Source organism: Delphinus delphis, chromosome 7 (assembly GCF_949987515.2).
Source record: "Delphinus delphis chromosome 7, mDelDel1.2, whole genome shotgun sequence".
Lineage (NCBI taxonomy): Eukaryota > Metazoa > Chordata > Mammalia > Artiodactyla > Delphinidae > Delphinus > Delphinus delphis.
The window spans coordinates 39148149-39166795 of record NC_082689.1 but is presented as its reverse complement, the minus strand read 5'-3'; the positions used below and the strand labels follow the sequence as shown (position 1 = coordinate 39166795).

Sequence of the window (18647 nt, the reverse complement as noted above, 5' to 3'; positions counted from 1 at the left end):
AGTTTTTAAAAACTTTGGGGCCATAAAGGCTGTATTTCAAGAATAAAATATTTCAATTCATAAGATATAACTGGCATTTAAAGAAAAATCTACATAATCTTAAATACACTAGTGTGGCATTCGTGAGAAGGAAGCATTTTTGAATTTACAATGAGTTATCAGTTTATTTCTAAATATGGAGAACAAAAACAACTTAACTTCCTCAAGAATAAATATTATAATTACAGCATAAACTGACAATTTTACAAGCACAGTTCTATGGTCTTTGCATGTATTTTCTCTATCCTCACAACAACCCAAGGAGGCAAAGTCCAGAGTGTTGTATCTTTTTACCAGTAGGGAGACTAAGGTACATAGAGGTAAGTACCAGGTTCAAGCTCACTCAGCTAATAAACAATAGAGCCATATTTGAACCCAGACAGCTGTAACCACTACACTATAAGAGATAACATGGCCATAAAGAAGAATGATTGGTTAATGGCAACAAAACTTAGAGATGGGATGGCTTTATGTGTAGATTCATACATTACTCGTCATTTATAATTTTAGATTGTTAAAACCAAGAAATGTATACAGGAGTTCAAAAAGTCACCAGGCATTTTTAAATGTCTTTCTAAAACACCTTCCTTTCAATGTTCATCAATAAATGTGTCTTTCACACAGGGAAATGAACGCCTCTACTTCCTTCTGGTACTCTTCCCTCTTTCTGCATCTAACCCCTGACTAATGCAAAAAATTTCTCACTAGCTAATGATCTCATGAACAGTCCTTAAAAATAGAATCTAGATATACCACTTTCAGAGAAGTTCAAAAATTACTCTTGATGAGCACATTGGAGCAAGCTGGGCAGGAGGCACAGCAATCAAACACTGAGCCAGCACCAACAGCTGAACAAGCTCAGGTTTAGGATAATATATCAATAACAAGAGGCTGATATCACCAAGCAGGTAGCTTTCCCTCACCATACAAATTCACATTGGAGTTGGTAGTCTGACTTGGATTTACTCTTTTTTAAGATAAAATATAAGCTGCTTAAAAGAAATCACAAAAAATTTAAAAACTGACAGGATGGGCTTCCCTGGTGGCGCAGTGGTTGAGAGTCCGCCTGCCGATGCAGGGGACACGGGTTCGTGCCCCGGTCCGGGAAGATCCCACATGCCGCAGAGCGGCTGGGCCCGTGAGCCATGGCCGCTGAGCTTGTGCGTCCGGAGCCTGTGCTCCGCAACGGGAGAGGCCACAACAGTGAGAGGCCCACGTACCGCAAAAAAAAAAAAAAAAAAAACTGACAGGATAAACGTCAGATTTAGTTGGCTGTGTCAGACGCTCAAAATTCCAGATGAGAATCATAGTTTCATGCTTTTGCACTTATCTAGCCATTCTTTATGCGTATGACTGGAAATTACAATAGGCTTTGAGGAATCATCGACAACAAACTAATTAGTATATTTGGAAAATTACATTATCATCTTCAGTTTTACAGTTTATATGTTCTATAAACTGTGTTCATAGGCATGAGACTATTTTTGAGAGTCAAATGTATAAGATCAGATTGTGGGCAATAAAAATGAATATCTGGAAGCTGACTGTCTACTACCTTTGTTATGAATATATATGATAGCAAAAGGATCAGGACTCTTCCAAAAGCAATAAAGGTTATCATTCCTTACAATACACTATTTAACATATTAAGCATAAAGTACAGAACCAATTTTTAAGAAGAACTGGATATTCCATATGAGTGATAATTTTGGTAACATAGTATAAACACTGTCATATAAATAACACTTTACCTCATTTGTTTTTCATAGGGTTTAACGAAAGGAGATCCTCGCATAGTTTGTGTCTTAATAATATGGTCATCCAACAACATCTGAATTTCATCAACTGATGACAAAATAAATGTCCCACTTTCTCTATAAGGAAGAATGACAAATTCCACTGCATCCCATTCATTAATCATCTTCTCCATGGCCTTTTCGAGAGAATATTCTTTGCTAGCTGCTTCACTAATACCTTCAAACCTATCTAAATATGGCTCCAGATTCATATCTATAAAAGAGAAGACAGTGGAATCAACTGCTGGCTCCAGGGGGTAACCGACGATGCTGGACATGGCCTCCCAGTGCCTGGGGCGCAAACCAGGATTACAAACCACTTGAATGAGAGGAATGTGCTGCTTGAAATCTTCCACCTTTGCTCTTACTTTTTTTGTCATTGCCAATGCATTTGGAGAATCAAGGAAGGTTTTCTCCAGCTTATATAGTCCTCTCCAGTAATTTCCAACTTCTGCTTCTATTTGGTCTGGATTCACCTTGTGATATGGTCCTTCTGTCCATGCCCTGTATTTGGTGCTAAATTCTACAACAGTTTCATAGAGACGAAGATAAGGGTTCAAACCATCTTGGATTTTTTTACGTTGAGGATATATTGATGGTAGCCAACCAAACGCCTCCTCCTCAGCATTAAGCTGCTCAATCTGGAAGGACAAGTATTAAGTATGTTATTCTGAAAGTGAATGATATTCAAAATAAAGTTTTAAAAAATATTTATATCAAATGTGACCAAAAAAACCTCTCATTAAACCCTAAAGTTAAATTAGGCCATAACTAGAAAAACTGAGCAGTGATCTCTTTTTTCCTATTTGCTTTATTTTGCTTATTTTTGTTGTTCCTATTTCTTTTTTATTACAGTTTCCAGAGAAAAATGACTGGTTAAGTTAGTTAAAATAGTAAATTTATATATATAAAAAGTCTCTGCCCATTCAGATATACTGAGGATATAGCTTCATTTATTTTATTTTATTTATTTATTTTTGCGGTACGTGGGCCTCTCACTGTTGTGGCCTCTCCCGTTGCAGAGCACAGGCTCCGGACGCACAGGCTCAGAGGCCATGGCTCACGGGCCCAGCCGCTCCGCGGCATGTGGGATCTTCCCGGACCGGGGCACGAACCCATGTCCCCTGCATCGGCAGGCAGACTCTCAACCACTGCGCCACCAGGGAAGCCCTAGCTTCATTTATTAACTCACAAGAACTTAATTACTTTTTTAAAAATTCATTTTTTTAATTTATTTTTGGCTGCATTGGGTCTTTGTTGCTGCGCACTGGCTTTCTCTAGTTGTGGCGAGCGGGGGCTACTCTTAGTTGTGGTGCGCGGGCTTCTCATTGCAGTGGCTTCTGTTTGTTGCAGAGCACGGGCTCTAGGTGCACGGGTTTCAGTAGTTGTGGCACGCAGCTCAGTAGCTGTGGCCCACAGGTTCTAGAGCGCAGGCTCAGTAGTTGTGGCCCACAGGCTTAGCTGCTCCGTGGTATGTGGGATCTTTCCAGACCAGGGCTCGAACCCCTGTCCCCTGCACCGGCAGGCGGATTCTTAACCACTGTGTCACCAAGTAAGTCCCAAGAACTTAATTACTTTTAATAAACACAGCATTGTGTTAGATACTGTGGAAAATAGAAAAAAGTATATTGCAAAGTACCAATTCCAAGAGTTAGTAATCCAGATGAGGAGTTAGATACCAATTATTTAATAATATAAGGCAACAGAAGAGATGTGTTAGAGCAGTAGCCATTTAATATAAAATGAATGGTGTACTTTTAAAAATGCTATCACTCAAAGACAAGAGAGCCTGCTGAAATAACGCAATCACAGATGCTAGAGAAGCTACAACCAGGGCTGGGTCTTGAAGGTAAGTAGGATAAGAGACACAAAGAAAGCATTAATTTCCTCTTAGATTAGTAGTGAAGTTGTGAGGATATGGGAGATGTAGATGAGAAATCTATAGAATTGAAAAGAGTGAGATAGATACGTAAATTATGTAGATTACTTAAAATTTCAGTGGCATCAGTTTTAAAAAATCTACAATTTCTCTTGTCTCAACATACATTTACATATCTGAGATTATTATAAACTATTTAATTACCTGAACTAAGATACTAAAATCTTACAATATATAAAAAGTGGTAGAGCATCATAATATGGTCTGTTTTCATATTTCCCCTTTTTATAAAAAACGCAATTAAAAATTTCTAACATGGCAAAGAGTACAGCTTTTTCCCACCCAGCTGCTTCTAACGAGACCACTGATTTCTGAAATAGCGGTACTGGGAACAAAGTAGCTTGATGGGAGAAAATAATGGACCTAATTTAAAAACACAGCCACCAAATCTAAGCTGGCTTCCATGGAGGTGGGAAATCTAAACAGTAACCAGGTGTTATCACATAATGTAAATGATCAAGATTAAAAAGCAGGTGGAGATATAACTCTATCTTTAAAAGATGAAGGCCACTGAACTGTTAATACTACCAATAGAAAACAGCAATGCTGCTCCCTCCTTGAAGCATGTCTATAAAATCTATTTGTGCCATTCATATTAATCTCTAGTTAAATGTAGTTTAACTCTTCTATTTGAATCCATTTCTTAAAGGTGAATACCCAATACAAATTCAAATGCTCATTCTGTTGAACTAATTCATCCTATTAAGAATTTTAAAATTATACCTTGTCTGCTGCTAAATCCAACTTTCCATTCAGTGTCTGAGCCTTTTTCAGGTACCGCTGTATATCTTGAAGATCTCCAAACGAGTAGAATTCTTCTGTCTGTTTAGCATAACTCTGCAATTCCTCCACAAACCGTTCACACCGTAACTAATAAAAACAATTATTTTCGTCACTATTTTTAAGAGTTAAAAACCCCTAGGCATCAAGAGAAAATTTTAGAATTTGTAAGGATTGTCAGAATTATTATTATTATATTCTGTCACTGGCAAAATATGAAGAAAGGGATGATCTTGAAGATGACTGGGATTCAAAATATACAGAATTTTTAAGAGTTGGGATTTAAGATTAATGGATTCAGATTCCTATAATGCACAAATTAGAGAAAGTTTACCCTTGTATTATCAAGGTAAGAAGTTCTAATAAAATGAATAAGAATGTGCTAAACGATGGTATGTCTTTAGTATGCTAATGAAATACAATCACTTGAAAAAAATCTCACAATAATCAAGTAAGAGGCTAAAAGTGAACTCCAATTTTTTTTTTAAGGCCTGTAAAGGTAGCATTTTTACAAACAACTGGAAAAAACTGAATTTCTTTCATTGCGTTCTGATAGTCAGGTATCTCTTCAATCAGCAATGCTAAAACAAAGTATTCCAAAGTTATTTTTCTTGTCCCATGGGCTCTCTTCACAGGAAATAAAATAAATAAATCCAGATTTAAAAGCCGAAAAACTAAACCCTGCCAGTATAAAACAGGTGTGTGTGTTTGTTTGTTTTTTTTTAATGAGAAAGGCTTCTTATGAAATTGTCATTGGTAGTGCATTCCAAATTAAATGGCTCTTAAAAAAACAGCTCTGAATAAAATATTCAGAAGTCAAATCCAGGTTATTCAAAAATAGATTTTATATTTTATAGATTATCTAGGTTGATTTCTGTCCTCTTTGGTTTTCTGGCCAATTTATTGCTCTGGCCCAGGGGGGAAGGAAAATGAGAGGAAAAATTCATTAACACTATGTGTAGTTTGTAGAATGGTATACATTACAACGAAGTATACATAATTCTGGGCCACCTAGTGATTTCCTAAGGGTCTATTATATTGTAGCGTAAGCATCAAATACTCATGCTGCTTTCTATAGGTTTTAAAAATTTCTGAAATGGTCTAAACATAAAACAGAAATATAGACTTAAATATAGACTTATAGTTTAAAATGAAGAGTTTTTTTTTGTTTTAAGTCTATAATTTATTCTGCAAACAACATATGCTGCCAATTAATCGTATTTGCTATAGTGAGGTAGAAAGAGGTTAGGCTTGCTATCAAACAGCTCTACTGGCTGACTTGAAACAAGCCTCTTCACCTTCACTTGGGAACCTTAGTCTCTTCATCTGTAAAATGAGACTGAAAATACTGTGTCATTTATTCACTTAATAGCTATGAAGTGCTCACGGCATTTCTGTGTGTCAGGCACTGTGCGAGCCAAGCAGATATAAATGGAGAAAAGGTAAAAATGAGACAGCCCTGCCATCAAGGAGCTGACCGACTAATGGGGAGATGGAAACAATAACATAATGATCAGATAATTAGCCCGGTGGAGGTGTGTTAAAAGTGTCATGGGAGCAGAGGAGAAGCAGTACTGAGGTCTGACTGAAAGAGCTTCTCAGAAAGTCAGCTGACTTTGCTAGATAGACAGGCGGGGCGGCAGGTCGCTCCAGAGAGAACGGAGAGAGCAGGTAAGAGATGAGAGGTGTAGGAGAGCAGGGACCAGAAGTTGCTCAGGGTTACTGAAGAGTCAAGAGCAAGAAGTGGGGAGAGGTAGGAGGTGAGCCTGGACAGGTAGATGGGGGGAATCACACACCATCTTATATGTAGGACACACACACCAAAGGTTCAAGTCACGGAACGTTATAGTGATGGTTCTGGGCACGGTACTTCGGCAAGTTGGTGATTATGAGGTGTGAAGGCTCACCTCACCAAGGGAGCTTTGACCTTAATAAAAAATAAACTCAAGACAGTACTATAAACCATATAAGATAAATATTATTCTTATTAATGGTCATTTGTGGGCAATATATTCAAATGTTTTCTCCCTTGAAAAAGGAAGAAATGATGCCACATCCATCCATTATGTGTCCTATCCTCTACTAAGACTTATGGGAGGAGAGAGCTAAGATATACTCTCTGTGAAATAGAGGAGCTGACATTGCTATGTAAGAAGTTAAATATTTCCAGAAAATGAAAATAATTCAAAATATCCATGATTCCCACCTTAAGACCTTCTTGATATTGTTCTGTTTTCTCCTTAATGATCTTCCTGTGTTCGTCAAAAATTTCATCCATTCTTCCATACCACTGGAAGACATTATTATTTAGCCTAATGTCTGCTGGAGAAAAGTTGGTACACTCAATGAGGAAGGCGAGGCAGTTTTTAGAATCCACCAATCTCCGTCCCAGTTCAATCATATCAACTGTCTCTACTTTCTGAATATAAGCCTGAGAGAAAACAAAAATTACAGATGGCATTTTAAGGAACAGCTCATGTCAAAAAATAGCCTGTAGAAATACACTGCATAAATATGTACAGACTTGTTAGAAGTATAGACTTTTGGTTCCAAATAGGGGACTGCAGCACAGTCTGCTTCTCATCCATCCTGAAAACCTTTACTGACAGAGCAGGGTGAAAACCAGAAATACTAAACAACACACAAAGAGCACTGGAAAAGCAAAGGATGCTATGGTTCTCTGGAATATAAGAAGCAGATGCTCAGTGATATCATTTATTCTTGCAGAAGAGCATTTCGGGCACCTATTATGTGCCTGATACTGTGCCAGGTGCTGGCAATACAGTGTGACAGAAACAGACCTGGGCTTTGTCCTCAGAGAGCTTATAGTTTAGTGGAGGGGACAGTTAGTCAAATAACCACCATAACAAATGTAAAATTGCAAACTTGCAACAGACACCAGTGCTGCAACACTTTCCTTAGTTATAAAACTAAAATATAACTGCAGACAAATTTAACAAGGAAGGTGCTGAATCTATGAGGAAGACTACAGCACTTTATTGAAGGACATTTTAAAAGTACCAAATAAATATGGAAACCCACGTTAAAACATAATATTATAAGATGTAAATTCTCCTCCCACCAGTCTAGAAAGTCAATGCAATTTCAATCAAAATTGCAATGGCATTTTAAAAAAACTAAATTTGATGTAATTTTAAAAGTCTCTGAAAGTACTCAAGAGTAGGCAAAGATTATCATGAAGAAGGAAAACGATAGAGACTAGCCCAGCTAAATAGCAAAATATACTATATAGATGCAATAATTTAAACAGTTCCTGTTCTGGCTCAGGAGTAGAGGATGGAACAGAACAGAGTTTAGAAATAGATCCAAGTACAAATGGAAATTTAGTGTTGAAAAAGAGGCATTTCAAATCAGGAGTGAAATGACAGATCATTTAATAAATTGTACTGAAGTAATTGGCTATTGATTTTGGAAGAAAGTAAGAGCCCTATTTACTTCGTAGAAGTACAGAGAAGGTATACTGTTAAGTGAATAAAATAATTTGCAGGAGTAATGATTCTATTTTTGCAAAGACAAAGCTCTGTGTGTGTGTGAGTGGGTGAATATATAGGTGTGTGTGTATGTGTGTGTGTACACATGCACATGGAGGTGCCCATGTGTATGGACATATATACATGTAGCTCTCTCAAACCTCTTTTGAAACATACTAATTTATGCATATATCTTAATAATATAAATTCTGAAAGAAACCTGCTATCCCCCTGAAAAATGAGAAAACTGCCAATTACTTGTACCTACCTGTGTTTACCTTCCCTGTTATACCCCACACCTCCCTGTCTATGAAGTAAATGCTTCTTTTCTTAATGCTTTTAAAGTTCTTTTAAATCTCTAATAACCACCTCTCTCTGGCTCTCCCTTTTCATCACTCTCCCTAGTGCCATATATATACATATGTTTGGAAAGAACCATTACCCCAAAAAAAGGAATTATGGAAAAAGAGGAACGTTTACTTTGTACAGTTCCATATTGTTTAAATTTTCACTTTTGTAATTAAAAAGATAAAAAGGACATTGCCTTAAAAGCTTTCATTGATATGTCATTCTCATTAGAATGTTTTTCTGTTGCAAATCCAAACAGTGATCTAAGTGAAAATACATTTTTGTAATTTGGTTAATCAGCTTTTTATGTAGTCAAACAACTGTATCTTTATTTCCTCTTACTGATAAAAAATGACTGATGTCTGTATTGAATAAACTGAGAAGATATTTATGCCCTTACAAGAATAAACTTTTTCAAGATACAGAAATATTTTAAATATTAGGTAATGAATCCTACTTGCTAATTCTGTGAAATGTTTCTATGAACAATAGAAATTCACACTAAATAACTCCAAATTCCTAAATACTTCCAGCGATGGTTAAGAGGGTAAATAAATAACACTCTTCATACTCAGTATTCATTTTTTTCAAAGGAATTTCCAGCTATGGAACTCTCCAGCTACCTTTCAAATCATCCATAATCAAAGTATCACTTGATGTTCTATAATAACTCATGTAAAATATAAAAAATTCTAAAAAGGATATCATAGGTTTGTTTGTATTTGATACACACACATACACATAAATTCACATGTTAAGAACCCCAATCCAAGTACAAATACTTTAAAGGAGACAGAACCCTTTAGAGGCTGATATGCAAAATTTGGTTCTAGTGATTTTCACAAATTTTTCTTTAAGTGAATAATTTAATGTACCTAATCATTTGAACACCTTTTGTAATTTCCTACCCATACAAAGTTTTGAATGACTTAACATGTTTTGCTGGGTTTGCTTAAATATTTTAAAATCTAGGAACACAAGGGTTCTATTTTGGATCTTCAGATTGCTAGAAAAGGAAAAAGAAGATCCTGTAAAAGTGTAATGTTATAAGAATGGAAAAGGAACAAAATAAGTGGATGATTAACCAGGTGTTTTATATTATTTTATTACCATCAGGTAGACTTCAAGCACAGAGGCAACAAGAAAAATGATGCAAGACTTCTCTAATATTTTTAGTACCATAAGTCCTATGCTCAAAACACTTTTCAGCAAACTACCACAGAAATGTTTAATATATAATAAAAGCCTATCAAAAACAAAATATTACTTAAGGATTAAATATTTGTTGATTAAAAAAATGAAGGATGACTGCATATCTCAGGTTGCCCAAGACAGTCCTGGTTTATGCCTGCTGGCATGGTAACAATTATTAATAGTGCTCTCAAAAAGATTCTTGTAGACAACTGCATTAATAACTCCAATACTTCACCTCTCCCACTGTCTGTCCTTGTAGTGTCCTCTCACTGGCTCTGTGGCCATTTTGGTCAACAGGCTATTCGCTAATGTGACACAAGCAGAAACTTGAAAAGCATTTGTACAATTGGGCTTGCTTTTGTGCCTCTACCATACCATGAAGACATGCCCAGGTGAGCCTGTTGAAGTCTGAGAGACAAGCGAAGCAGAGTCAAGCTTCTGAAGCTAATTACACTAGTCAACCCAGCTGAGAACTAGCTGATATGATTGAGTCCAGAAGAACCATCTAGGAGGAGTGTCCAGCCTGAATCACCAAACGTCACACTCATGAGCTGTGTGTGTGTGTGTGTGTGTGTGTGTGTGTGTGTGTGTAACTTACTATTTTAAGCCCCTGTTTTAACTTTTGGAGCGATTTGTTATTATATTATCATGTTAATAACTATAAAAGCTGGGGGAAAAAAAGAAAAACAATTTACTTACACACACATGACTATACAGAGCTTATAAACAATACCTTCATTTCCATCAGTTTTGCTGTATTTGGAGGAGTGCTAAGAGCCTTTTCAGATATCTTCTCAAATTCCTCACATAATCTGAAACACCAGACAAAACCCATCTTCTATAATTAAATTTTATTCCTAAATATATTCCTGTGTACTATTTTAATGTTCTATTACATGAAAAATACAGTCAGATTACCTTACCTATATGACATCTAATTAATTAAAAGCGAATTTGTGCTCATTTACTCATTCATTCAATACACATGTAATGATCATCTATTCCATTCCCAACTACAGTAGTAAGTGATGGAGGTACACAAATGTGTAAGATGCAATAATGGTTCTCAAGCAGTTCACAATCCAGTACGGACAGCAAGACTATGAACAATCATTTCCAACCTAGAGTTTTAAGGGCTCTACCAGAGATTTAGTTGAGATGGCACAAAAAGTGGGTCTACTTGGAAGACATGGTTAAAATGGGCCTGTGTGCTCAGAAGCTTCTGGTCATATGCAAATACTTCCTACGGATTTAGGTTGTGGGCAATATAAACAATGAACTTACTATGGGATTTTAAAAAAAGAGTAGTGAGAGCTAAGGAAGTTCAGATAACATCTGCAGAAATTTCTTCAAGAAGATTGGCTGTGAGGTGAAAGAGAGGGAATGGATGGTGATGATGTTGGGTTGAAGTGGAGGGTTGGAGGACAGAAGAGGGTTTTGACGGTGTTTGTAAATTTCAGAGGCAGAATCCACAGTGAAGGAGAGATTTAAAATGCGACACAGAGGGGACGACTAGTAGAGCCAGGTCCAGAGGGATGGGAGGCAAGGGGGCTGAGCTCATAGGTAGAGACGAGAACAGTGAGTGGCTGACAGACTCTTGACCTCTGAGAATGTGGGGAGGCAGATAGGGAGGGGTTCGTGGAGAGGTGAGATGAGACATGTAAGGGCAAGAAGTTGAGGGCATTTGTTATCTAGTGGTTCCTATAATAGTCCTGGTATATCCTCTATACAGCCAGTGAGTCTGGTGAGAGGCATAATTAAGAGAAAAGGGGAAAAAGTAGAACTGGCATGAGCTCTGGGGGCAGCTAAGAGGCAGAGAAATAGTTATGAAATTAAAGCAAATATTTCACTCGGCATGAAATGCTGTAAATAAAAGACATTTTCACTATTCTTCTAGTACTTTTAGAGGAAAAGGTACTTTAAGCTGAATATACTGTTCTGTTTCTCAGATAAGCTGCCCGAGTCCTAGGCCTTTTCCACGTGGTGCCTCCCTCTTCAGCCTCCCCAGCTCACAGTATCCGTGAGAGCAACACAACCCACTCCTTGTTCTTGGAATACACCATGCCATTTTCATACCTACCTCACTCCCTTCTACATATTATTTCCTCTAACTGGAATTATTTCACCCACATCATTCACCTGGCGGACTCCTACTCATCCTTCAAAATGAATTCCTACATCACTTCCTCTTTGCAGACCTCCCTGATTTTCCCCCTCTCCTCCAAACCTCACCCCGAAAGGAAATTAATCACTTCCTTCTCTACTGTTCTACTTCTGTGGTTCAGGACAGAACTTATGGCACCCTGTTGTAATTTACTGAATTGGATGCCTATTTCCCCTTCTACAATGTAACTTCCTTCAGGAATTTTTTTCATATTCAGTCCAAGTCTCTAGCGCTGTACCTGACGTATGGTAGGTAAATGAAGCTCCCTCCAGGCTTCTTACAGGCTGAAAGAAATATCTTTTTAATGCTTTTTCCCTAACACTATAATTATAAAAAATTCTGATTATTTGGGGGTTTTATTCCACATAACTGACAGCAGGAAAGAGGTTTCTGGAGCCACACTATCACCAGTGCTAGAAAACTAGCTACACTTCTTGTCTTAAACAGGTATTCTGCTTCACACATTAGCATTCTGTAAGTTTACTTAACATGAGTCAGTTTTCCTAAAAATCTCCAGATTGGACAACAAATGAGTTTGTAGTTAAGGTAATGTGTTACCATGGCCTTGAAGGGTAATTACAGTAAAATGATGTTCCAAATTTGAGATCCTTGACAACTACTGTGTATATCCACTGTGAAAACTCACTTTGTGTACTGATTACACAAACTTAAAAATCTGAAGTTAGATAATGTCCACCTGACTTATACAAAAGAAATGCAAACACATTTTAATACCACCCTAATTCAGACAACTGGGAAGGCACATTCATGGTGAAAAAATACTAAAAAATCACAAAATAACACTTAGAGCCAAGTTGAAATAAGTTTGGCTTTATCTTTTCTTTTCTGTCATTTATGACACTGCTCTAATCCATTACTTTAGTTGAGTGACAGTTGATTCTATTTAATTCCTCCACCCGCCAAAATAAAAATATAATATTAAATAAATACCTTCTATTTACTTCCTGATGGTCTCTGAACATTTTAGCTATAAGTTTTCCACAAATAATACCTGCTCGCTTCACCAAAGCTTTGATTAATTCCTCACAGCGCATTTCAAACATTCCTAAACGAATAGTCTGCAATGTTAGGTATTAAAAGTTTAATAAACATGAAATGACATAAATGATTCCCACAATTTTGCCTTTTTCCATAATATTGATTTGTGTGTGTATGATCTAATACAACTGAGTTTTTTTTTTTTAATATGATGCAGGCAGGGTTTTGCAAATACTCTTTTATATTTTACCACTATCTTCTGCGTGAATCTCCTTGAACAGTGTATCTTGGAAGCCAATTCTATTTCAGGACAATAATTGATATAAAAACTTTGGAGAATTGAGTTATTGCTACATAGATAGTGGGATTTAAATGTTATACTTTCTCTGTACAAAAAAGTAATGCATGGTCATGGTGGTAATTTGGGAAAATATAAAAAAGGACAAAAGAAGAAAATGTTTAATTACCAGTCTCCTACTAAACAGAAGTAACCACATTTTGGTATAATTACCATATGTTCCAAAGGATTTGTACACACCAAAGCAAAAAAAAACGAATAGTTCTTGACATTTTTGAGGGGCCAAGTTAAAATAAATTACTTAAAAGTCAGGCTTAGGGCTTCCCTGGTGGCGCAGTGGTTGAGAGTCCGCCTGCCAATGGAGGGGACGCGGGTTCGTGCCCCGGTCCGGGAAGATCCAACATGCTGCACAGCGGCTGGGCCCGTGAGCCATGGCCGCTGAGCCTGCGCGTCCGGAGCCTGTGCTCCACAACGGGACAGGCCACAACAGCGAGAGGCCCGTGTACCGCAAAAAAAAAAGTCAGCCTTATAGGGTACACCTTCAGCTCTATGAACATAAGAACTATGTGTTTTGTCTACCTCTGCATAGCCAGAGCTTACCACAATGCTTGGCACATAAAAAGGCCCAAACAGTTTTCTGTTAATGATAATGGTCTAATTCTTTCACTGTATGGTCTAGAAATACATCCTAATGAAACTGGGAAGAGATCACTAGGTACAAAGAACAGTTGTACAAAATGGGTCATTTACCTTTCTAGATGTGTACTGTATATCCTCTATGAGCTTTTGGTACCTGTGAATTTCTTGTATTATTTTCTCATAATTACGATTTTCTGCAAGGAAAGCATCAGCATCTTGCTCAGCTTTTTTGGTAATTAAAAAATCATACTTGTCATAGAGTCTGAGGTGCTCATTCAGTGCCATGCTCTCCCATATAACCACGTCCTTAACCTTTTCTTTGTGAGCTTCAACAACTTCCTTCAGAATTATCGGCTTCAAAGTTGCTGGTTTAGACTTACTATCCTAAACAAAGGAATAAAAACAATATGAGTTATTTAAAATACTTTAAATTAAGGTAACCATATCATTCAGCTTTGTAAAAATGCCCATCTTACCATACTGTCTTTTTAAATTTATTCACAAGTTCCCTTGGATTTTCTAATCTATATCTGTAGAGAGTCTAATCACAGCAGTATTTTAAATATCTAGGTTTCATATGTTTTGTTTTTCTTAGAGGCTACCTAGGAGTATTTTGTTTTTCTGTATGGAGGAAAGAGCAGTCACTTGAGAACATACACAAAATAAGAGTTGGAATATCAAAACAGCAAAATCCATGTTTTATTTGTACAGTTGTATATGCTAGCTTAAAAGGTAGCACTTGCATCATACATTATTTAAAAAAAATAAGTCAGCTCAATGTCATCAGTCTTTGATCACAGTCACAGCCCTTCTTCACCTTGAGGAGTAATGTATGTAGAACAAAGAAGGATTGCTTACTCATTCACTGACCTCTGAGCTTTCAGAGGTCAGTGTGAACAACAACTAGAACAGACTAAAATCCCTAGTTGCAAAATTTGCATTCTGCTACCACCATTAGAATAATGTGGGCAAGAATGTATCACACAACAATTTTAAATAAGCAAACAAATCTCAACAACTTGTCTCCTCTTTTTGAATAAGAGGACAAGTAAATGTGCATATATGGTTTATTATCTTGAACCAAGTTACACTTAAAAAGTATATATGCAGCTTCCCTGGTGGCGCAGTGGTTGAGGGTCCGCCTGTCGATGCAGGGGACACGGGTTCATGCCCCAGTCCGGGAAGATCCCACATGCCGTGGAGCGGCTGGGCCCGTGAGCCATGGCCACTGAGCCTGTGCGTCCGGAGCCTGTGCTCCGCAACGGGAGAGGCCACAACAGTGAGAGGCCCGCGTACCGCAAAAAAAAAAAAAAAAGAAAGAAAAAAAAAATATATATATATATAGTCTCTACCTGTTGTCCAGAAAAAGGGATTTTTAACTGTAACAAACAAAAATCATTGCCAGTAGTGAATATTCTACAGCTTTCAAATTGAGAATATGAAAGGATTCCTTAAAGAACTGGGTAATTTGTTCAGGTATCCAGGATGCATTTGTCCGCTGTGCCCCCTAGTGGACATTTCAGGAAATCACACTTTTTCAGAACTAGATACTTCATGACTACATTAGTGAATCCCACCATCATCACCACTACCTCACCCCCAGGGCACAGCAGATGCTTGGTGTCACCTTTTTTGAAAAAGAACTTTAGGATAAAGCAATATATATTACGTACTGCAATGTGAAATTGTTGGATCTAATGTGAAGCTCATTAATATTCAAGTACCCTCTGTATCACTTGTTTCCAAACTTGAGGGATTGCCAGAATCATCTAGGGATATTTTACCGGTATACCTACTTCTGAGTACAGACTGTCATTGTAAATCTACATCTCTAGATGCAGGGAATGGGGGTGGCAGGGACCCCTGGATTTTTTTTTTTTTTTTTTTTTTTGCGGTACATGGGCCTCTCACTGCCATGGCCTCTCCCGTTGCGGAGCACAGGCTCCGGACGTGCAGGCTCAGAGGCCATGGCTCACGAGGCCCAGCCGCTCCGTGGCACATGGGATCCTCCCGGACTGGGGCACGAACCCGTGTCCCCTGCATCGGCAGGCGGACCCTCAACCACTGCGCCACCAGGGAAGCCCTGGATTTGTATTTTTAAAAGTCACCACATGATACTGGTACATAGGGTTTTAGAATCATTACCCCACGTATAATGCCCCAGGTAAGACCTATCTCTCAAAATTTGAAACCAGAAAAAATACCTGAGCAGTCTAAAACTTGTTATATTTTCCTCTTTACTGTAGAAACTAGGAAGCTTAGAGCCATATTTTATAAGCATAAAATCATAGCAACTGTCTTCATTCAGATGATTATAATACTTTTTTCCACTTCAAACTTTATCTAGTAACTCTTATTAACCTGTTATATCTGTCTGTTTCATAAGCTACATCTAGTCATTCTTGAGGAAGGCACGGTATGAACAGAATACAAAAGGATGCAATAGGTGAACTGGAATTAAACAAAAAAACAAAGTAAACAGTAAGTTTCTTGAGAGACTTCTATTTATGGTAATATGAGGAACAGATACCCTGTTTGAAAACAACGACTTAGTTCAAAACACATAAATATGCCGGGGAAAATGTCAAATATAACTTTTATAATGCATGGTTAAGGCAGTAAAATAATAAGGAAAGGCTAAGGGGCCAAACATGAGATAATACATGAATCGGGAGGTAACTATATGCGGATGTGAGCAGCTGCCCTGGGGACTCTGCTGATCCCTGGTGGCCTAAGCTTTGCTTTAATGAGTCTCCAGCAGGATGGGCACATGTGTGGGGCTGGGTGGCATGGGTGAGAGAATGGTTGTCAGGAAACAAAGCCTGAAGCCTGAGTAAGGTGGGAAGTCAACTGATACCCCTACATAAAGCCAGGAACAATGAAAACAATGAAAAGTGACACAACTTCACAATGAGGGTTCTGAGGACACAAAACTTCAGAATGCTGAAAGCTGACAGAACCATTAAATGAGGGGCTAAGAAGGAAAATGTCTTGTTTTGGCCTGTTTTTCAGTGGAGAAGAGAAAGGATGGTCATCTTAAGAATTTGGAACCACAAGCCTGTTCTCTTACACATTTGGGTAAACACTCACTGCCAGTGTCGTCCACAAAATCCTCAGGCAAGAATTTTGTTTAAAAGGGTCCTGGGGGCTTCCCTGGTGATGCAGTGGTTAAGAATCCGCCTGCCAATACAGGGGACACGGGTTCGAGCCCTGGTCCGGGAAGATCCCACATGCTGCGGAGCAACTAAGCCCGTGAGCCACAACTACTGAGCATGCGAGCCACAACTACCGAAGCCCGCGTGCCTAGAGCCCGTGCTCCGCAACAAGAGAAGCCACCGCAATAAGAAGCCCGCTCACCGCAACGAAGAGTAGCTCCTGCTCACTGCAACTAAAGAAAGCCCACATGCAGCAACAAAGACGCAACGCAGCCAAATAAATAAATAAAAATAAAGTTCCGTTAAAAAAATATATCATTAAAAAAAAAAGCGTCCTGGGTTTGCAGGGGCCTCCAGAGCACATGTCAAGAGAATATGCAAAAATCCAGAGGAACCAACCCAAATCAAGGCCTCAAAGACTTCCCTGCATAAAGTTCTTGTGTGTATAAGCCCATAATAATAAATAAAAAACAGGGGCTTCCCTGGTGGCGCAGTGGTTGGCCGCAGCAGTGAGAGGCCCGCGTACCACAAAAAAAAAAAAAAAAACACCCACAGAAATAAACGACCAGGAGCAGGAGTCACATCAGCAAACAGAGAAGAGTAATGAATACATGACTATACATGACAAGAAACTATCAAAAGTGACCAGGCTGGGCTTCCCTGGTGGCGCAGTGGTTGAGAGTCTGCCTGCCGATGCAGGGGACACGGGTTCGTGCCCTGGTCCGGGAAAATCCCACATGCCGCGGGGTGGCTGGGCTCGTGAGCCATGGTCACTGAGCCTGTGCGTCTGGAGCCTGTGCTCTGCAACGGGAGAGGCCACAACGGTGAGAGGCCCGCGTATCACAAAAAAAAAAAAAAAAAAAAAAAAAAGACCAAGCCTAGTTGAAAAAAAGAAAAGTTAATGGATTCTGAGAAAATAAAAATAAAATGATAAAAAAACTAGAAGCTCTATGAAGAAGACAATATTCTCAACATGAATAATGTCACAATCACAGTGTTAAGTAAAATAAAACAAGTCATGGACTATTTATAAGATGACTCCATCTATACAAAGACATAGAAAAACTAAAGAGAAATTGTTTACAGATATACAGACATGTAGTAAATTTATGTTTAAGAATTCAGAGTAATAACTACAAAATGCCCAATGGTCACTGCAGCACTGTTTACAATAGCCAGAACATGGAAGCAACCTAAATGTCCACTGATAGAGGAATGGATAACGAAGATGTGGTATATATATACAATGGAATATTACTCAGCCATAAAAAAGAACAAAATAATGCCATTTGCAGCTACATGGATGGACTTAGAGATTGTCATACTGAGCAAAGTCAGACAGAGGAAGACAGGTGTCATATGATATTGCTTATGTGTGGTATCTAAAAAAATGGTACAAATGAACCAATCTACAAAATAGAAATAGAGTCACAGATGCAGAAAACAAACTTATGGTTACGAAGGGGGAAGGGAAGGGCGATAAACTGGGAGATTGGGATTGACATATACACACTACTATACATAAAATAGATAACTAATAAGAAACTACTGTATAGCACAGGGAACTCCACTCAGTACTCTGTAATGACCTATATGGGAATAGAATCTAAAAATGACTGGATATATGTATATGTATAACTGATTCACTTTGTTGTACAGTGGAAATTAACACAACATTGTAAATCAACTATACTCCAATAAAAATTAATTTAAAAAATAACTACAAAGTACAAGATAGTGATTCCTTTGCTAGAAGGTAGAAGGATAGGGATATGAACAGGGAAGAACAATTGGGAGGTAGAGCT

General features: G+C 38.1%; 1 protein-coding gene across 1 annotated transcript in view; it reads right to left on the bottom strand.

Annotated features, from left to right (window-relative positions):
* Positions 1-18647, bottom strand: part of DNAH7 (dynein axonemal heavy chain 7) — a 246619-nt gene that overhangs the window by 175509 nt on the left and 52463 nt on the right. The window contains exons 12-17 of the mRNA XM_060016382.1: positions 13799-14071; positions 12703-12830; positions 10321-10399; positions 6761-6985; positions 4498-4644; positions 1791-2476 (exon numbers count right to left, since the gene is read on the bottom strand). Coding sequence (XP_059872365.1) covers positions 1791-2476; positions 4498-4644; positions 6761-6985; positions 10321-10399; positions 12703-12830; positions 13799-14071 — 1538 coding nt within the window. The remainder of the gene's footprint in view (positions 1-1790; positions 2477-4497; positions 4645-6760; positions 6986-10320; positions 10400-12702; positions 12831-13798; positions 14072-18647) is intronic.